The sequence below is a fragment of the Erythrolamprus reginae genome, chromosome 10 (genome assembly GCF_031021105.1).
Source record: "Erythrolamprus reginae isolate rEryReg1 chromosome 10, rEryReg1.hap1, whole genome shotgun sequence".
Classification (NCBI taxonomy): Eukaryota; Metazoa; Chordata; class Lepidosauria; order Squamata; family Dipsadidae; genus Erythrolamprus; species Erythrolamprus reginae.
In genome coordinates this window covers 45445924-45462998 of record NC_091959.1, presented here as the reverse complement: position 1 = coordinate 45462998, position 17075 = coordinate 45445924, and the positions used below count along the sequence as shown (strand labels likewise).

At 41.3% G+C, this 17075-nt stretch overlaps 1 protein-coding gene across 2 annotated transcripts in view; it reads left to right on the top strand.

The window, feature by feature from the left end:
- The window catches only part of PXN (paxillin), a 59639-nt gene that overhangs the window by 23002 nt on the left and 19562 nt on the right, over positions 1 to 17075 (top strand). The window contains exons 1-2 of one of the 2 annotated variants that reach the window (XM_070763111.1): positions 1323 to 1481; positions 13532 to 13758. In XM_070763111.1, the coding sequence (XP_070619212.1) occupies positions 1355 to 1481; positions 13532 to 13758 (354 nt within the window). In that variant the 5' untranslated portion in view covers positions 1323 to 1354. Of the gene's footprint in view, positions 1 to 1322; positions 1482 to 13531; positions 13759 to 17075 lie in introns of those variants that run through there. The other variant, XM_070763112.1, reaches the window with a different exon arrangement.

The following is a 17075-nucleotide window of genomic DNA, read 5'->3' as shown; positions in this document are numbered from 1 at the left end:
CAAGGGGTTCAATAAGTTTCAAGAGGGAAGTGTTTTTAATAGGAAAGTGAATACAAGAACAAGTTAGTTAGTTGCGGAAGGATCTGAATTGACGTGAGAAAATTTTATTTTACTGAAAGTAGTAGATGCTTGGAACAAACTTCCAGCAGACGTAGTTGGTCAATCCACAGTCACTGAATTGAAACCCGCCTGGGATAAACATAGATCCATCCTAAGATAAAATAGCAGAAATAGTATAAGGGCAGACTGGATGGACCGTGAAGTCTTTTTCTGCCGTCAATCTTCTATGTTTCTATAATAATAATAATAATAATAATAATAACAACAGCAACAATGCAGATTTTGCAAGGAAGGTAATGAAACCATTGATCACATCCTCAGCGGCTGCAAGAAAATCATATAGATGGGCTACAAACTGAGGCACAACTACTTAATACTACTTCCAAATGCTTCATTGGAACCTCTGCCACAACTACCACCTACCAGTCGCAAAGAACTGGTGGGGTCATAAACCTGAGAAAGTAGTTGAAAACAGAATAGAATAGAATAGAATTTTATTGGCCAAGTGTGATTGGACACACAAGGAATTTGTCTTTGGTGCAGATGCTCTCAGCGTACATAAAAGAAAAAGATACATTTGTCAAGAATCATGTGGTACAACACTTAATGTATGATTGAGTATGTATGATTGGTTTCTAAATTGGGGTTTTTTAAATTAACTTAAATATTGGATTTGTTTACATTGTATTATTATTGCTGTGAGCCGCCCCGAGTCTGCGGAGAGGGGCGGCATACAAATCTGATTAATAAATAATAAATAAATAAATAAATAAATTAATGATTGTCATAGGGGTCAAATAAGCAATGAAGAAGCAATATTAATAAAAATATTAGGATATAGAAACATAGAAGACTGACGGCAGAAAAAGACCTCATGGTCCATCTAGTCTGCCCTTACATTATTTCCTGTATTTTATCTTACAATGGATATATGTTTATCCCAGGCATGTTTACATTCAGTTCCTGTGGATTTACCAACCACGTCTGCTGGAAGTTTGTTCCAAGGATCTACTACTAATATTTTCTCATGTTGCTTTTGCTCTTTCCCCCAACTAACTTCAGATTGTGTCCCCTTGTTCTTGTGTTCACTTTCCTATTAAAAACACTTCCCTCCTGGACCTTATTTAACCCTTTAACATATTTAAATGTTTCGATCATGTCCCCCCTTTCCCTTCTGTCCTCCAGACTAGACAGATTGAGTTCATTAAGTCTTTCCTGATATGTTTTATGCTTAAGACCTTCCACCATTCTTGTAGCCCAACTGTAAGCAACAAGTTGCAGTCATACAGTCAACATGGGAGGAAATGGGCCAAAATACTTCTTGAAAACCTCCAGCGATGGAACACTTACAGTTTTGGAAGGCAAACTGTTCGATGGAACAATTGCTCTGCTTCTCATGGAATTTCTCCTTCAAGTTTCAGGTGACGTCTCTCTTTTGATAAGCTTCCACCCAAGTTGCTTCTTGTCCTGCCCCTAGGTGCTTTTGGAGAAGAGGTAGACTCCATGTCTCCTTGGCAAGAACATTCCCCAAAATGTCGCAATGTGCTCAACTATTCCATTTGCGCCAACAGCATGTGAAATTGACGGTCAATCAGCGTTGCTTCCTAAATGGACAGTTTGATTTCACAGAAGTTTGATTTACTTGGAGTTATATTCTGTTTTTTAAGTGTCCCCTTTATTTTATTTTATTTTTGAGCAGCGTATATTTATTTATTTATTATTTATTTATTTATTATTTAGATTTGTATGCCGCCCCTCTCCGCAGACTCGGGGCGGCTCACAGCAAAACAAAACAATTCATGACAAATCTAAATTATAATTTAAAATATTTTTAAAAACCTATTTACTAAACAAACATACATACAAACATACCATGCATAAATTGTATATGCCCGGGGGAGATGTCTTAGTTCCCCCATGCCTGACGACAAAGGTGGGTTTTAAGGAGCTTACGAAATGCAAGGAAAGTAGGGGCAGTCCTAATCTCTGGGGGGAGCTGGTTCCAGAGAGTCAGGGCCGCCACAGAGAAGGCTCTTCCCCTGGGGCCCGCCAACCGACATTGTTTAGTTGACGGGACCCGGAGAAGGCCCACTCTGTGGGACCTAATCGATCGCTGGGATTCGTGCGGCAGAATCGTGCGGCAGAAGGCGGTCTCGGAGATATTCTGGTCCAAATCCTCGTGACAGTTATTTATTTTTAAATTTTATTTTATTATTTTATTTTATTTTATTTATTTATTTTATTTTATTTATTTTATTTATTTATTTTATTTATTTTATTTATTTTATTTATTTTATTTATTTTATTTATTTTATTTATTTTATTTATTTTATTTATTTTATTTATTTTATTTATTTTATTTATTTTATTTATTTATTTATTTTATTTTATTTATCTTATTTATCTTATTTATTTTATTTTATTTTATTTTATTTTATTTTATTTTATTTATATAATTGGATTTGTATGCCGCCCCTCTCCGAGGACTCAGGGCGGCTCACAGCATATATAAAAACAGAACAATAATGTAAATCCAATGAATACTACAATTCAAAAACAATTAAAAGACAAACCTATCAACCAAACACTCAACAATCATTTTACACAGTACATTGCAGAAAAATATAGAACATGATTATTGTCCTGATGTTATCTGGACAACCAAAAGTACTGAGGACCAGCTGCTTCCAAGGAATATATAAAGCCTTCCATTCCCCACCACTCAGTCAGAACTGAAGAAGGTTTTTGGATGAGAAGCGAAATGATTTCAAGAGGGGGGGAAAAAACTCCTGAAAGGGAAGGAAATAAATATCTCCTGCTTGAGGTTTAGCTGCGTTTTAAGCTAGCCAGCATAAACAGAGTGCAGAGATTGCTGGAAGGCTGAACCTTGGAACGAGTGAACCTTTTGCCCTCTTGGATAAGGGAGGGATCTAGATAGAGAAAGAATGCTTGGAAGAAACGACCTGGTTTATAGGGAGATTGCCAGATCGCTCTGGAGAACTGGATCCTTCCGGCTGAAGGCTGATCCCCGATTCCCAAGAATGAAACTCCTTGACTCGTTGGGAAGGGGTTTTCAGGAAAAGGGGGATGAAACCCAATATTTTTCCTTTTTCTCCTTTCCTTTCAGTCCTTCCTTCCTTCCTTCCTTCCTTCCTTCCTTCCTTCTTGCCTGCCTGCCTTCTCCTTCCCTTCCTCCCCTTCCTCTCTCTTTCTCTCTTACTTCCTTTTTTTGTTCTCCACCTTTCTCCCTGCCTTCTTCCTCCCTTTCTTTCTCTTCCTTCCTTCCTGCCTCCTTTCTTCCTTTCTCTTTCATTCTTTCCTTCCTTCTCCTTCCTCCCTCCCTGCTTCTTTCCTTCCTTCCTCTTTCCTCCCTTCCTTCCCTGCCTCCCTGCTTCCTTCCTTCCTTCCTTTGTTTCTCCTTCCTTTCTCCTTCCTTTCTTTCCCTTCCTTCCTTCCTGCCTCCTTTCTTCCTTTCTCTTTTCTTCCTTCCTTCCTGCCTCCCTGCTTCCTTCCTTCCTTCCTTTCTTCCTTTGTCTCTCCTTCCTTTCTCCTTCCTTTCTTTCCCTTCCTGCCTCCTTTCTTCCTTTCTCTTTTCTTTCTTCCTCCCTCCCTCCTTCCTTCCTTCCTCTCTCTCTTTTTCTTTCCTTCCTCTTCCTCTTTTTCTTTCTCTCTCTTTCTCTTCCACAGCCACCTGTGTATGTTTGCCCAAATTTCTTTTTTTTATGTCTTATATGATGGTTGGCTTTTGCCACAAAAAAAGGCGCCTGCCAGTGCCAGGATGAATTAATTTCCAGGCTCTTGATTTAAGCCCTAGCAAGAATGCACCTCCTGGGCGTGCCAAAATATTTGAGTGGAACGGGTCCTCTGGCAAAAAGCAAGCAGAGACATATTCCCTTCCTGGGTTTTTGTTAGTTAGCTTTTTACGGGTCTGTCAATTATTCCCCAAAACGCTTTGATTGCCTTCCCGATTGCTGTTGGGTTTCAGTTTCCATCATAATCTCCAACAACCCTATTCAGCATGACCGGAGCTGAAGCCCCAACAGTCAGAAGGCAAATCCATTGTTAACTTTGCACGGTCACTAAATGGAATCGTTGTAAGTCGAGGACCTACCTCTAGAATCCCCCTCAAATTCTCAGCCACACATCTGGAGGGCTGGGCTACATTTGAGGAACCTAGTTACCCATTGTTCTGTTGTTCTCTCTGGTAGACTCCTCCCAAAAATTCATAGGTACAAATTTCAGACACACACACGTTTGAAAATGCAAAACAATGTTCTTTATAATGGAAATTCACTTAAACCAAGCCCTCTTTTGGTAAAGCAAAGAGCACTCGTCTCCAAACAAACTGGTAATTTGTACAAGTCCCTTATCAGTTCTGTGATACTTAGCTTGCAGCTGTGAGGCAATTCACAGCCCTTCTTCTTTCACAAAGTGAAATACACTTTGCCCTGGTTTAGTTTCAAAGCGGGGAAAAATCAGCACACAAAAGGTCAAAATCAGTAAAGCAGTCATGAAATACAAAGATCAGATAATCCTCCACAATGGCCAAACCCACAGGCTGCTCTTTATAGCAGCCTCACTAATGACCACAGACCCACCCAACCACAGGTGGCCTCATTTTCTTTGATAATAATCTCTCAGTTGTTGCTGCCTATGCATCGCTCTCCGCATGTGTGGCTGTATCATTAACTCTTGTTCTGAATCCAAGGAGGAGCTAGAGAATTGATCTCCTTCTGAGCTGTCTGCCCCACTCTCCTCCTCCCTGTCACTCATGTCTTCTTGGTCAGAGGAGCCTTCATCAGCAGATTCCACCAGGAGCACAACAGGCCTGCAGCATGTGGATGTCTCCCCCACACCCACAGTCCTTGGGGCAGGAGCTGGGCCAGAGCTAACCACAACACCCATCATTGTGTGATATGGAGCCTTCAAATCTTGGTCAAATGATCTTCCACCGTGCTTACCCTGATATCTCTCTAATATCTTTGTAAACTGTTCCTTCCTCTCTGAGCGTGTTTATTCCTCTTTTTCAAGTAGGAGTGTTCGATTGCTCAACCATATTGATTTTATCAGCAAATGGCTAATGCTTCTGCAGTATACAGTATTAGTTATTTTTCTGCCTAGTTGGCCTGCCCCATCTTGTGGACTATAGAAGTAATTGATTATATATAATTTGACCGGTTAAAATATACATATATATATAATATATATACTGTATTACATATATGATATATTCATAGATTTTGATGGGTACATGGAAACATAGAAGATTGACGGCAGAAAAAGACCTCAGGGTCCATCTAGTCTGCCCTTATACTATTTCTTGTATTTTATCTTAGGATGGATCTATGTTTATCCCAGGCATGTTTAAATTCAGTGACTGTGGATTGACCAACCATGTCTGGTGGAAGTTTGTTCCAAGCACCTACTACTCTTTCAGTCAAATAATATTTTCTCACGTTGCCTCTGATCTTCCCCCCAACTAACCTCAGATTGTGTCCCCTTGTTCTTGTGTTCACTTTCCTATTAAAAATCACTTCCCTCCTGAACCGTATTGAACCCTTTAACATATTTAAATGTTTCGATCGTGTCCCCCCTTTTCCTTCTGTCCTCCAGACTGTACAGATTGAGTTCATTGAGTCTTTCCTGATACGTTTTATGCTTAAGACCTTCCACTATTTGTGTAGCCCGTCTTTGGACCCATTCAATTTTATCCATATCTTTTTTAGGTGAGGTACAGGTATGTAGGTATATAATATATATAATATATAGTTGATGAGAGCAAAATAACTTGAATTAGATCTATACTAGTCTCCCTTACTTTTCATTATCAGAAAAATATTCGAACGGTCACTAAAAGGAAACATTATAAATTCTGTCCAGAAAGCACATCTTTGTGTGACAAACGTCCAAAAATGCCAAATCGATCCGTCGTGAATTACATCCGATACAAAGTCATTCTTAGCAAAGAGCTTTTATCTAATATTCGATATACGACCCTCAAGTTTACCGCTGAGGTAGCCGTTCCCTTATTCCCCTCAGGTTAAAAAAAAAGAAGTAACAGCAGCTAATTCATCAGGGAAGGGGAAGTAAAAATAAATCTAATCCAATAAATCTAATAAATAATAAATAAATACGGGAGATACTGATTTTGAAAGAGCACTTCGGCCATTCTGAAGGACGCAGCGATATTGATAACGGAATCGTCGATCGAGCTAAGAAAAGAAACAAGATCGAATCCTTTCAAATCTCTTCACGTCAGCAATTTCTTCCTGAGGAGAAATGGGGGTGCCTTGATATTTTTTTTTAACCGGCCAAATTGGTTTGGGAATTGACTCCTCAAACCTCTGTGCTTAAGCAAAATGTTTGTTAAGTGACGGGTTTTTTTTTTACAACTTGTCTTGCCGCGGTTGTTAAGCGAATCACTGCGGTCGGTAAATTAGTTATTCCTCACCTTATTACGGCAGCTGAGCTCAGAATTTATGTTTGTTAAGTTGAGAAAATTGTTCAGTAAATTTTGCTCCATTTCTGACCACGTTTGGGATACAATTTTTTTTAATTTTTTTCCTCCACACCTTACAGAAATATAAATCCACATACCTTCACATTAGAATTCAATACAATTTAATATCAATTGCCAAATTCTCAATCAAAATTCTTAATTGTTTATCCGTTTTGTTTTGGTATACACCATTGAACTTGTGCTATCTTCCTTTTCTAATTTTGTCATCTGGATTTCAAAGATTGTTTTCTGTTCTCATTTGGGTTCAAAATGCTATCAGCTATCAAAATGTTTGCTTTTTTTCTACTAAAACTATGCCATAGTGCTTTAGTCTGCTTCTTATATTCTTACTTATCTCATTTGTGTTTTTAAACCTCATTTCAATATATCTCAACCTGGATAAGACGGAGTGGCTGTGGGTTGTGCCTCCCAAGGACAATTCCATCTGTCCGTCCATAATGCTGGGGGGGGGGAAATTATTGACCCCCTCAGAGAGGGTCCGCAACTTGGGCGTCCTCCTCGATCCACAGCTTACATTAGAGAACCATCTTTCAGCTGTGGCGAGGGGGACGTTTGCCCAGGTTCGCCTGGTGCACCAATTGTGGCCCTATTTGGACCGGGAGTCACTGCTCACAGTCACTCATGCCCTCATCACCTCGAGGCTTGACTACTGTAACGCTCTCTACATGGGGCTACCTTTGAAAAGTGTTCGGAAACTTCAGATCCTGCAGAATGCAGCTGCGAGAGCTATCATGGGCTTTCCTAAACATGCCCATGCTACTCCAACACTCCGCAGTCTACATTGGTTGCCGATCGGTTTCCGGTCACAATTCAAAGTGTTGGTTATGACCTATAAAGCCCTTCATGGCATCGGACCAGATTATCTCCGGGACCGCCTTCTGCCACACAAATCCCAGCGACCAGTTAGGTCCCACAGAGTTGGCCTTCTCCGGGTCCCGTCGACTAAACAATGTCGTCTGGCGGGACCTAGGGGAAGAGCCTTCTCTGTGGCGGCCCCGACTCTCTGGAACCAACTCCCCCCAGATATCAGAGTTGCTCCCACCCTTCTTGCCTTTTGCAAGCTCCTTAAAACCCCCCTCTGTCGTCAGGCATGGGGGAATTGAAATTTCCCTTCCCCCTAGGCTTATAGAATTTATACACGGTATGCTTGTATGTATGAGTGGTTCTTTAACCCTGCTGTTCTGTTCGAAAAAAGTTCCTAATGTTATGTTCCCGGGTCACCCTGACCCGGACCGAAAACTCTTCATTTGCAGTGCTTATGTTTGGTCTTTTTGAAAGCTTTTTTCACCTGGAAACATGTTTGAACATTTCTGCACACAATGGAATGAAAATTGAACTGAAAAAATTAATCCTTATTGGTTTATTTTGCACATAAATGTGCCTCCCCCCCCGTTTTTGTGAAAGTTTTTTCAATTTATGGATAGTTTTGCTTGCAAAATCCATTCTATTTTACTAAAGTTGGTGTGGGATTGGTAGCTTGAACATTTCTGCACACAATGATATGAAAATTGAACTGAGAAAATTAATCCTTATTGGTTTATTTTGCTCATAAATGGGCCCCCATGCTTATACTCAAATAGGCTTATACTCGAGTAGGCTTATACTCGAGTATAAAATGATATGGTCTTATATTCAAAAATAAACCAATAAGAATCATTTTTTTTCAGTTCATTTCTATTTTTCTTATGTTTAGGATTGTTCAATTTAGTATATCAAAACTTTTGAGTTTATTGATAATTTTGCCTGCAAAATGCATTCTATTTTACTATTCTATTTTGGTGTGGGATTGGTAGCTTGAACCTTTCTGAACATAATGATATGAAAATTAAACTGAAAAAATGATCCTTATTGGTTTATTTTGCTCATAAATGGGCCCCCATGCTTATACTCAAATAGGCTTATACTCGAGTAGGCTTATACTCGAGTATAAAACAATAAACCAATAAGAGTCATTTTTTTCAGTTCATTTATATTTTTCTTATGTTCAGGATTGTTCAATTTAGTATATCAAACCTTTTGGGGGGAAATTCCTTAGGGATTTGTAGCCTTAAAAAATATAAATTGACACAAAATTCAAAAAGGATGGGGGGAGGGGCTTTTTGATCAAAATAAAAATATAAGTCTCAATTTTTCCAGTTCAATTTTCATATCATTATGTTCATAAATGTTCAAACTAGTTTTCCAGTTGAAAAAGTTTTCAAAAAGATTAAATTCAAGTACCTAAAAAAAATATTTTTGGTCCTGTCATATACGAACAGAAACAGATTTGAAGTTATGATTTTTTTTGGCCCAGAAAACAATTAGCCACCACCCCAAAAATATTTTTTGATGACCAGCATTGTTAAATTGAGTAAATGAATGCCTAAGATTTTAAAGAATATTTCGGATTTGGAGCATAAAAAAATAAAAAGTGAAAATGATTGCAAGCAGCCGAGGGGGGGGGAGGCCTTATTTCTGATGTTAAAAAACCAGTAAGAATCATTTTTTTCAGTTCCTTTATATTTTTCTTATATTCAGAAATGTTCAAGCTACCAATCCCACACCAACTCCAGTAAAATAGAATGGATTTTGCAAGCAAAACTATCCATAAATTGAAAAAAAATCACAAAAACGGGGGGGGCGGCACATTTATGTGCAAAATAAACCAATAAGGATTAATTTTTTCATTTCAATTTTCATATCATTGTGTGCAGAAATGTTCAGACTACTTTCCAAGTGAAAAAAGTTTTCAAATTGACCAAACATAAGCACTTCAAATGAAGTGTTTTCGGTCCGGGTCGTATGTGACCCGAACATAACATTAGGAACTTTTTTTGCTCAGCAAAAACTAAGCCCCCCACCCCCCCAAAAAAATTCTCATAGAGAGAACCCCTGAAATGATGAAAAGTCATGAAATTTCAAGTTTCAGATATGCAGGGAAAATTTTTTACAGGGACTCAAACTTGGCTTCGGGTCACATACGACCCGAACAGAACAGCAGGGTTAAATTGGGGTTTTTTAGATTATTTTTAATATTAGATTTGTTTACATTGTCTTTTTTATTGTTGTTAGCCGCCCCGAGTCTTCGAAGAGGGGCGGCATACAAATCTAATAAATAAATAAGTAAGTAAGTAAGTAAGTAAGTAAGTAAGTAAGTAAGTAAGTAAGTAAGTAAGTAAGTTAATCAATCAATCAATCAATCAATCAATCTGTCCTGTACAAGGAAAGTTCCAAATTTACTTCTACTCTTCATACAAGAAAGAAAAAAAATATTCATATCATGCCTTAAATCTAATTATAACAATAGCAATACAGGGGGAGAGAAGGTTATTATTAAGAATTTAAATTATATTATCTTCTTTCTGTGCTTCAGCATTAAACATCTGGCCATGTTTGTTAAGTGATTCATCGAAGTTGTTAAATTAGTAACCTCGGTTATTAAGTGGAACCTGGTTTGACTTTGCTGGTCCGAAGGTCGCAAAAAGGGGATCATGGGACCTCAAGGGTACTCAACCAGGGGGTTGAACTAGAAGATCTCTAAGGTCCCTTTCAATTCTGGTGTTCTGTTTAACTCTGCTTTTCCTGGCCTGCTTTTGCAATGGAGAACTGGTGGTGGAGTGGAATGAGGCTAGGGGTGTGTATTTGTGTGTGTGTAAGAATGAAAAAGAAAAGAACATGAATAATCATTGCCTGAAGGAAAGTGTTTGGAGCCACACCTACCCTGCTCAAGGGTGACTCATCAAGTCTGTTTAAACATTGACTCAATCAAAGAACACAGGGATTAAGGAAGTAGCCGTTCCTCCCACTCCTCTCCTCCTCTTCCTCTCCCTCCTCCTCCTCCTCCCAATCTTCACTCCCTTCTAGTACTGATGGTGTTGCCTAGTAGGGCAATGAAATGTCTGCAAGAAAACCACCAAGCTCAGAGAACACCAAGGCCCCCACTGTTCTTTTCCTCCTCTTCCTCCTCCTCCTCCACCTCCTGTCTGCAAACTTCACTCCCTTCTGGCACTGATGATATTACAGTGATACCTCGTCTTACAAACGCCTCGTCATACAAACTTTTCGAGATACAAACCCGGGGTTTAAGATTTTTTTGCCTCTTCTTACAAACTATTTTCACCTTACAAACCCACCGCCTCCGCTGGGATGCCCCGCCTCCGGACTTCCGTTGTCAGCAAAGCACCCATTTTTGCACTGCTGGGATTCCCCTGAGGCTCCCCTCCATGGGAAACCCCACTTTCGGACTTCTGTGTTTTTGTGATGCTGCAGGGGAATCCCAGCAGCGCAAAAACGGGTGCTTTGCTGGCAATGGAAGTCCAGAGGTGGGGTTTCCCAGCGAGGGGAGCCTCAGTGAAATTGCAGCATCGCAAAAACACAGAGGTCCAGAGGTGGGGTTTTGAGGACTCCGGTATTTTTGCGATGCTGCGATTTCACTGATGCTCCCTTTGCTGGGAAACCCCATCTCTGGACTTCCGTTGCCAGCGAAGCGCTCGTTTTTGCGATGCTGGGATTCCCCTGCTGGGATTCCCCTGCAGCATCGCAAAAACACAGAAGTGCGGAGGTGGGGTTTCCCATGGAAGGGAACCTCAGGAGAATCCCAGCAGCGCAAACATGGGCACTTCGGCTGGCAAAAGGGGTGAATTTTGGGCTTGCACACATTAATCGCTTTTCCATTGATTCCTATGGGAAACATTGTTTCGTCTTACAAACTTTTCACCTTAAGAATCTCGTCCCGGAACCAATTAAGTTTGTAAGACAAGGTATCACTGTACTTATTATGGTACTGAAAACATCTTCAAGAAAACCACCAAACTCAAAGAATAGCAAGATTCACAAAACTAGAAAGTCAAAAGTCGTCGTCTTCTCCTTCTCCTTCCTCTTCCTCCTCCTCCTCCTTCTTTCCTTCTTTCCTTCCTTCTTTTCCTTCCTTCCTTTCTTCTTTTCCTTCTCCTTCCTCCTTCCAGGGCCCCGTGGTCTCCTTTTACGACCTTCTGACAAGCAAAAACAATGGGGGAGCCAGATTCAACTTAACAACTGTACAACTTTGAACAAGTGCAGTGATTCACTTCACAACCCTGGCCAGAAAGGTCATAAAAGCGGGCCCAAACTATAACTATCTCCCTCCTCAACAGAAGTTTTTGGGGTCATTTGTGGTCTTAGGACTGCGTATATCTGCATGCGAATATCTGACCGCATTCCTTGAGTCTCCATAGAAATTAGTGTAGAAAATGAGATACAGTATCTTAATTAATCTCACGCCGGCAGACGCCTGGGTCTTACAAGCTGTGTTGTGTTGCAAATATTGTATAGTTTGCTGTAATTTTCTTGGCAAAAGAGCCAAAAGCCGGAATTTCCCTTTTCCTCCGGTTTCTTTGTTCAGGCAGGCAGGGTGGAAAGGAAGTGGATGAAACCTGCTCGTGTGCGTTTATGTGTGTGTGTGTTTGTCTATCGTGTGTGTTGCCTGCACTCTGAACAAACAGTTTTATGATTAACCAGAGACGAACGTCGTTCTCGACCGGGCGGTTGAACAACCAGCGGAATGTAAAAATGATTAATTACAGCTGAATTATAATTGTTATTGTTGTTATTTTTGTTGTTGTTTTTTGAAAGGATTTACACCTGTTTTTCTCCTGGGTACACACACACACACACACACTCCTCAACTTACAACCACAATTGAGGGAGTTGATTCCAGAGGGTCGGGGCTGCCACAGAGAAGGCTCTTCCCCTGGGTCCCACCAGACAACATTGTTTCGTAGACGGGACCTGGGATAAACATAGATCCATCCTAAGATAAATATAGGAAATAGTATAAGGGCAGACTAGATGGACCAGGAGGTCTTTTTCTACCGTCGATCTTCTATGTTTCTATGAATGAGGAAGGAAAGAAGGAAGGAAGGAAGGAAGGAAAGAAAAAGAAGGAAGGAAGGAAGGAAGGAAGGAAGGAAGAATCCACAGTCACTGAATTTAAACATGCCTGGGATAAACATATATCCATCCTAAGATAAAATATAGGAAATAGTATAAGGGCAGACTAGATGGACCAGGAGGTCTTTTTCTACCGTCAATCTTCTATGTTTCTATGAATGAGGAAGGATGGGAGGAAGGAAAGAAGGAAGGAAGGAAGGAAAGAAAAAGAAGGAAGGAAGGAAGGAAGGAAGGAAGGAAGGAAGGAAGGAAGGAAGAATCCACAGGAACTGAATTTAAACATGCCTGGGATAAACCTAGATCCATCGTAAGATAAAATACAGGAAATAGTATAAGGGCAGACTAGATGGACCAGGAGGTCTTTTTCTACCGTCAGTCTTCTATGTTTCTATGAATGAGGAAGGAAGGAAAGAAGGAAGGAAGGAAAGAAAAAGAAGGCAGGAAGGAAGGAAGGAAGGAAGGAAGAATCCACAGGAACTGAATTTAGACATGCCTGGGATAAACCTAGATCCATCCTAAGATAAAATACAGGAAATAGTATAAGGGCAGACGAGATGGACTAGGAGGCCTTATTCTGCCGTCAATCTTCTATGTTTCTATGTTTAACCTTTTGATAACCAATGTCTTTCCCTGGGTTTCGGCCTGATTCAGAGATCTCTTGTTTTGCCCCGCTGAGGATTGCTCGCGGCCACATTTTAACTGAGTCGGCGTGACCAAAACTTATAATTAGCTGCTTTTAGACTTTAGTCGTCTCTGCTTCCTTTTTGAACAGGAGCTGAGCTCTCACACCTCTCCGCTTTTTTTATTATTTAGTGTTCAAAGCATTTTTCTTTTCTGCGGTGGGCTCGGGGTTTTTTATTTATTTTTTGATCCGCTTCGAGATTTAACCAACGAAGGTGGCTTTTAAACTATGGGGCAAAGCAGAGGGGCTCGATCGATTGCTTGAACTGGAGACGTAGTTAAGGAAGAGGAGGATTCTATGATTCCGTGGACGTCAATCCCAACAACTTTTCTCCTTTTGCTTTTGTGGTGGTTTTTGTGCAGATGCCTTGCTGGCCGATCTGGAATCCACTACCTCCCACATCTCCAAGCGGCCGGTGTTTCTCTCGGAGGAGACCTCGTACTCGTACCCGACTGGGAATCACACCTACCAAGAGGCCGCTCTGCCTCCCCCGGTGCCACCTCCACCTTCCAACGAGGCCTTGAACGGGACCGTCAGCATCTCTTTAGAGCAATGGCACCCCGTCCTTCCCAGAAATCCTCTCCCGCAGGTATTTCATTTCCTAAAAATCTTAACTTTCCGTTCCCTGAGAATCACATTCCTTCCAACCAATGACTTACCGTATTTTTTTGGAGTACAAGACGCACCAGAATACAGTGGTACCTCTACTTAGGAACTTAATTTGTTCTGTGACCAGGTCCTTAAGTAGAAAAGTTTGTAATTTAGCAACCAGCCTGTTTTTATGACAGTTGCAAAATCCTTGGGGCTTCCGAGATGAAAAGTCAATAGCCATAGCATTTAGACGTATAGACCGCTTCGTAGTTCTTTTACAGGCCTCTCTAAGCGGTTTGCAGAATCAGCACTTGCCCCCCAACAATTTGGGTCCTCATTTGACCCACCTCGGAAGGATGGAAGGCCGAGTCAACCTTGAGCCGGTGGTGAGATTTGAACTGCTGAACTACAGCTACTGACCACTGTGCCACCCCGGCTCCCTTCCTTCCTTCCTTCCTTCCTTCCTTCCTTCCTTCCTTCCTTCCTTCCTTCCTTCCTTCCTTCCTTCCTTCCTCTTTTCCTCTGACTCTTTGTCTCTCTCCTTCCTTCCTTCCTTCCTTCCTTCCTTCCTTCCTTCCTTCCTTCCTTCCTTCCTCTTTTTCTCTGTTTCTTTGTCTCTGTCTCTCTCTCCTTCCTTCCTTCCTTCCTTCCTTACTCTTTTTCTCTGACTCTTTGTCTCTGTCTCTCTCCTTCCTACCTTCCTTCCTCCCTCCCTCTCTTTCTTTCTTTCTTCCCCTCCCTCCCTCCCTCCCTTCTTCCTTCCTTCCTTCCTGGGAACCCGATTTGCTTAACAACTGCACGATTCCTTTAACAACTTCAGTTCATTGATTAGCCCCTAGGCTATATCAAAATACAGAGTTCCAAAAGTCATTACTAAAATCCCATTAAAAACAATTCAGCACTAGAAGCATCTCTTCCACGACATCATTACACTAATGTGGTTAACTCAGTGGCTCTTTGTGGCTGGGATTTTTTTTTTGCATAAAAAGCTTAATTACAGCTCGCCGTGGAAATACCGGCTTATATTACTGAATGCAACGGCTCTCCTTTCGCTCCCAGCTAAACCCAGGACCTAGGATACAGATAATTCCTTTAGAGCTGGAAAGTTTAAAAGTTTGTCTTGTTGTGCTCTGTCAATTGTCGGCCTGGGAAAATAGACCTCGAATGCCACACCCTCGGAAAGCAATAGCATTTCCACTTATATACAAAAGTCGAGGGATGTAGGTGATTTTTTTTTTGCTTCAGCGCATGTGCAGGAGCAAAAAAAAATCACCAAAATCTCTTGCATGTGCAAATCTCTCCTTCTGGGATTTGCTTCCTGCACATGCGCAGAAGCAAAAATTGCCAAAATCTCTTGCATGTGCAAATCTCTCCTTGTGGGATTTGCTTCCGGCACATGTGCAGAAGCAAAAAACTGCCAAAATCTCTTGCATGCGCAGTTTATCTTTTACATCTGCACATGCGCAGGAGCAAAAAAATGCCCAAAATCTCTTGTATGTGCAAATCTCTCCTTGTGGGATTTGTTTCCTGCACATGCGCAGAAGCAAAAAACTGCCAAAATCACTTGCATGCACACCTCATGTTTTACATCTGCCCATGCACAGAAGCAAAAACCCTGCCAAAATCTCTTGCATGCGCACCTCATGTTTTGCATCTGCGTATGAGCAGAAGCAAAAAACTGCCAAAATCTCTTGCATGCACACCTCATCTTTTGCATCTGTGCATGCGCAGGAGCAAAGAAATCGCCAAAATCTCTTGCATGTGCAAATCTCTCCTTGTGGGATTAGCTTCCTGCACATGCACAGAAGCAAAAAACTGCAAAAATCTTTTACATGCGCCCCTCATGTTTTGCATCTGTGCATGTGAAGGAGCAAAAAATTTGCCAAAATCTCTTGCATGTGCAAATCTCTCCTTGTGGGATTTGTTTCCTGCACATGCACAGAAGCAAAAATCAGCCAAAATCTCTTGCATGCGCACCTCATCTTTTGCATCTGTGCATGTGCAGAAATTGCCAAAATCTCTTGCACGTGCGCAGGAAGAAAAATCCCACAAGGGGAGGCACATGCACCCATGAAGCTACACTCACAGCTCAACTGTTGCTACCGGTGTAGTGTCCTTATCCGTTCCGGTAGGAACCCACTACTGAGGAGGAGAGGAGGTGAAACACGAGTTGTGTTTCCGGAAAGGAACCACAGGACAATTGTGAAGACGGATTGTCATGATTTGCTCTGTATCCTGTTTGTTTCCCGTTTTGAAATTTCCCATGGGGGAAGCTAATTCTCACAGTGGTCTGGGTTTCTCTCCCTCCCTCTCTTTTTTCGTAACTACACAGAAGGTCTTCCACTTAAGACCGCAGTTGAGCCCAACATTTACGTTGCTAAATGAGACATTTGCGACAGGAGTTTCGCCCCATGTTTTATGACCTTCCTTGCCACGGTTGTTAAGTGAATCATGGCCTTTGTTCACTTACCAACTTCGCTGCTAAGTGAACCTGGTTTTATTTATTTATTTCATTGGATTTTTTTATCCCGCCCTTCTCTGAGGATTTGGGGCAGCTTAGAACATATGAAAAAAAATACAGTTCTGAAATCCAATAAAACTAAAACAAATGCAGCTGCGAGAGCAGTCATGGGCTTTCCCAAATATGCCCATGTTACACCAACACTCTGCAGTCTGCATTGGTTGCCGATCAGTTTCTGGTCACAATTCAAAGTGTTGGTTATGACCTATAAAGCCCTTCATGGCACCGGACCAGACTATCTCAGGGACCGCCTTCTGCCGCATGAATCCCAGCGACCAGTTAGGTCCCACAGAGTGGGTCTTCTCCGGGTCCCGTCAACCAAACAATATCGCTTGGCGGGACCCAGGGGAAGAGCCTTCTCTGTGGCGGCCCCGGCCCTCTGGAACCAACTCTCCCCAGAGATTAGAATTGCCCCCACCCTCCTTACCTTTCGTAAGCTGCTTAAAACCCACCTCTGCCGCCAGGCATGGGGGAATTGAGATACTCTTTCTCCCTAGGCCTTTACAATTTTATGCATGGTATGTTTGTATGTATGACTGGTTTTTATATAATGGGTTTTAACTGTTTTTAGTATTGGATTATACTGTTTTGTTACTGTTGTTAGCCGCCCCGAGTCTGCGGAGAGGGGCGGCATACAAATCCAATAAATAAATAAATAAATAAATAAATAAAACAAACAGTCTAAAAACTTCTTCAGAGGGATGAAAAAAACCCTGCAAGCTTGTAAGAACGTTATGCACCTGAAATGTTGACTGACGCAGCTGTCGATCCTAACATATTTAAATAACGTTCAT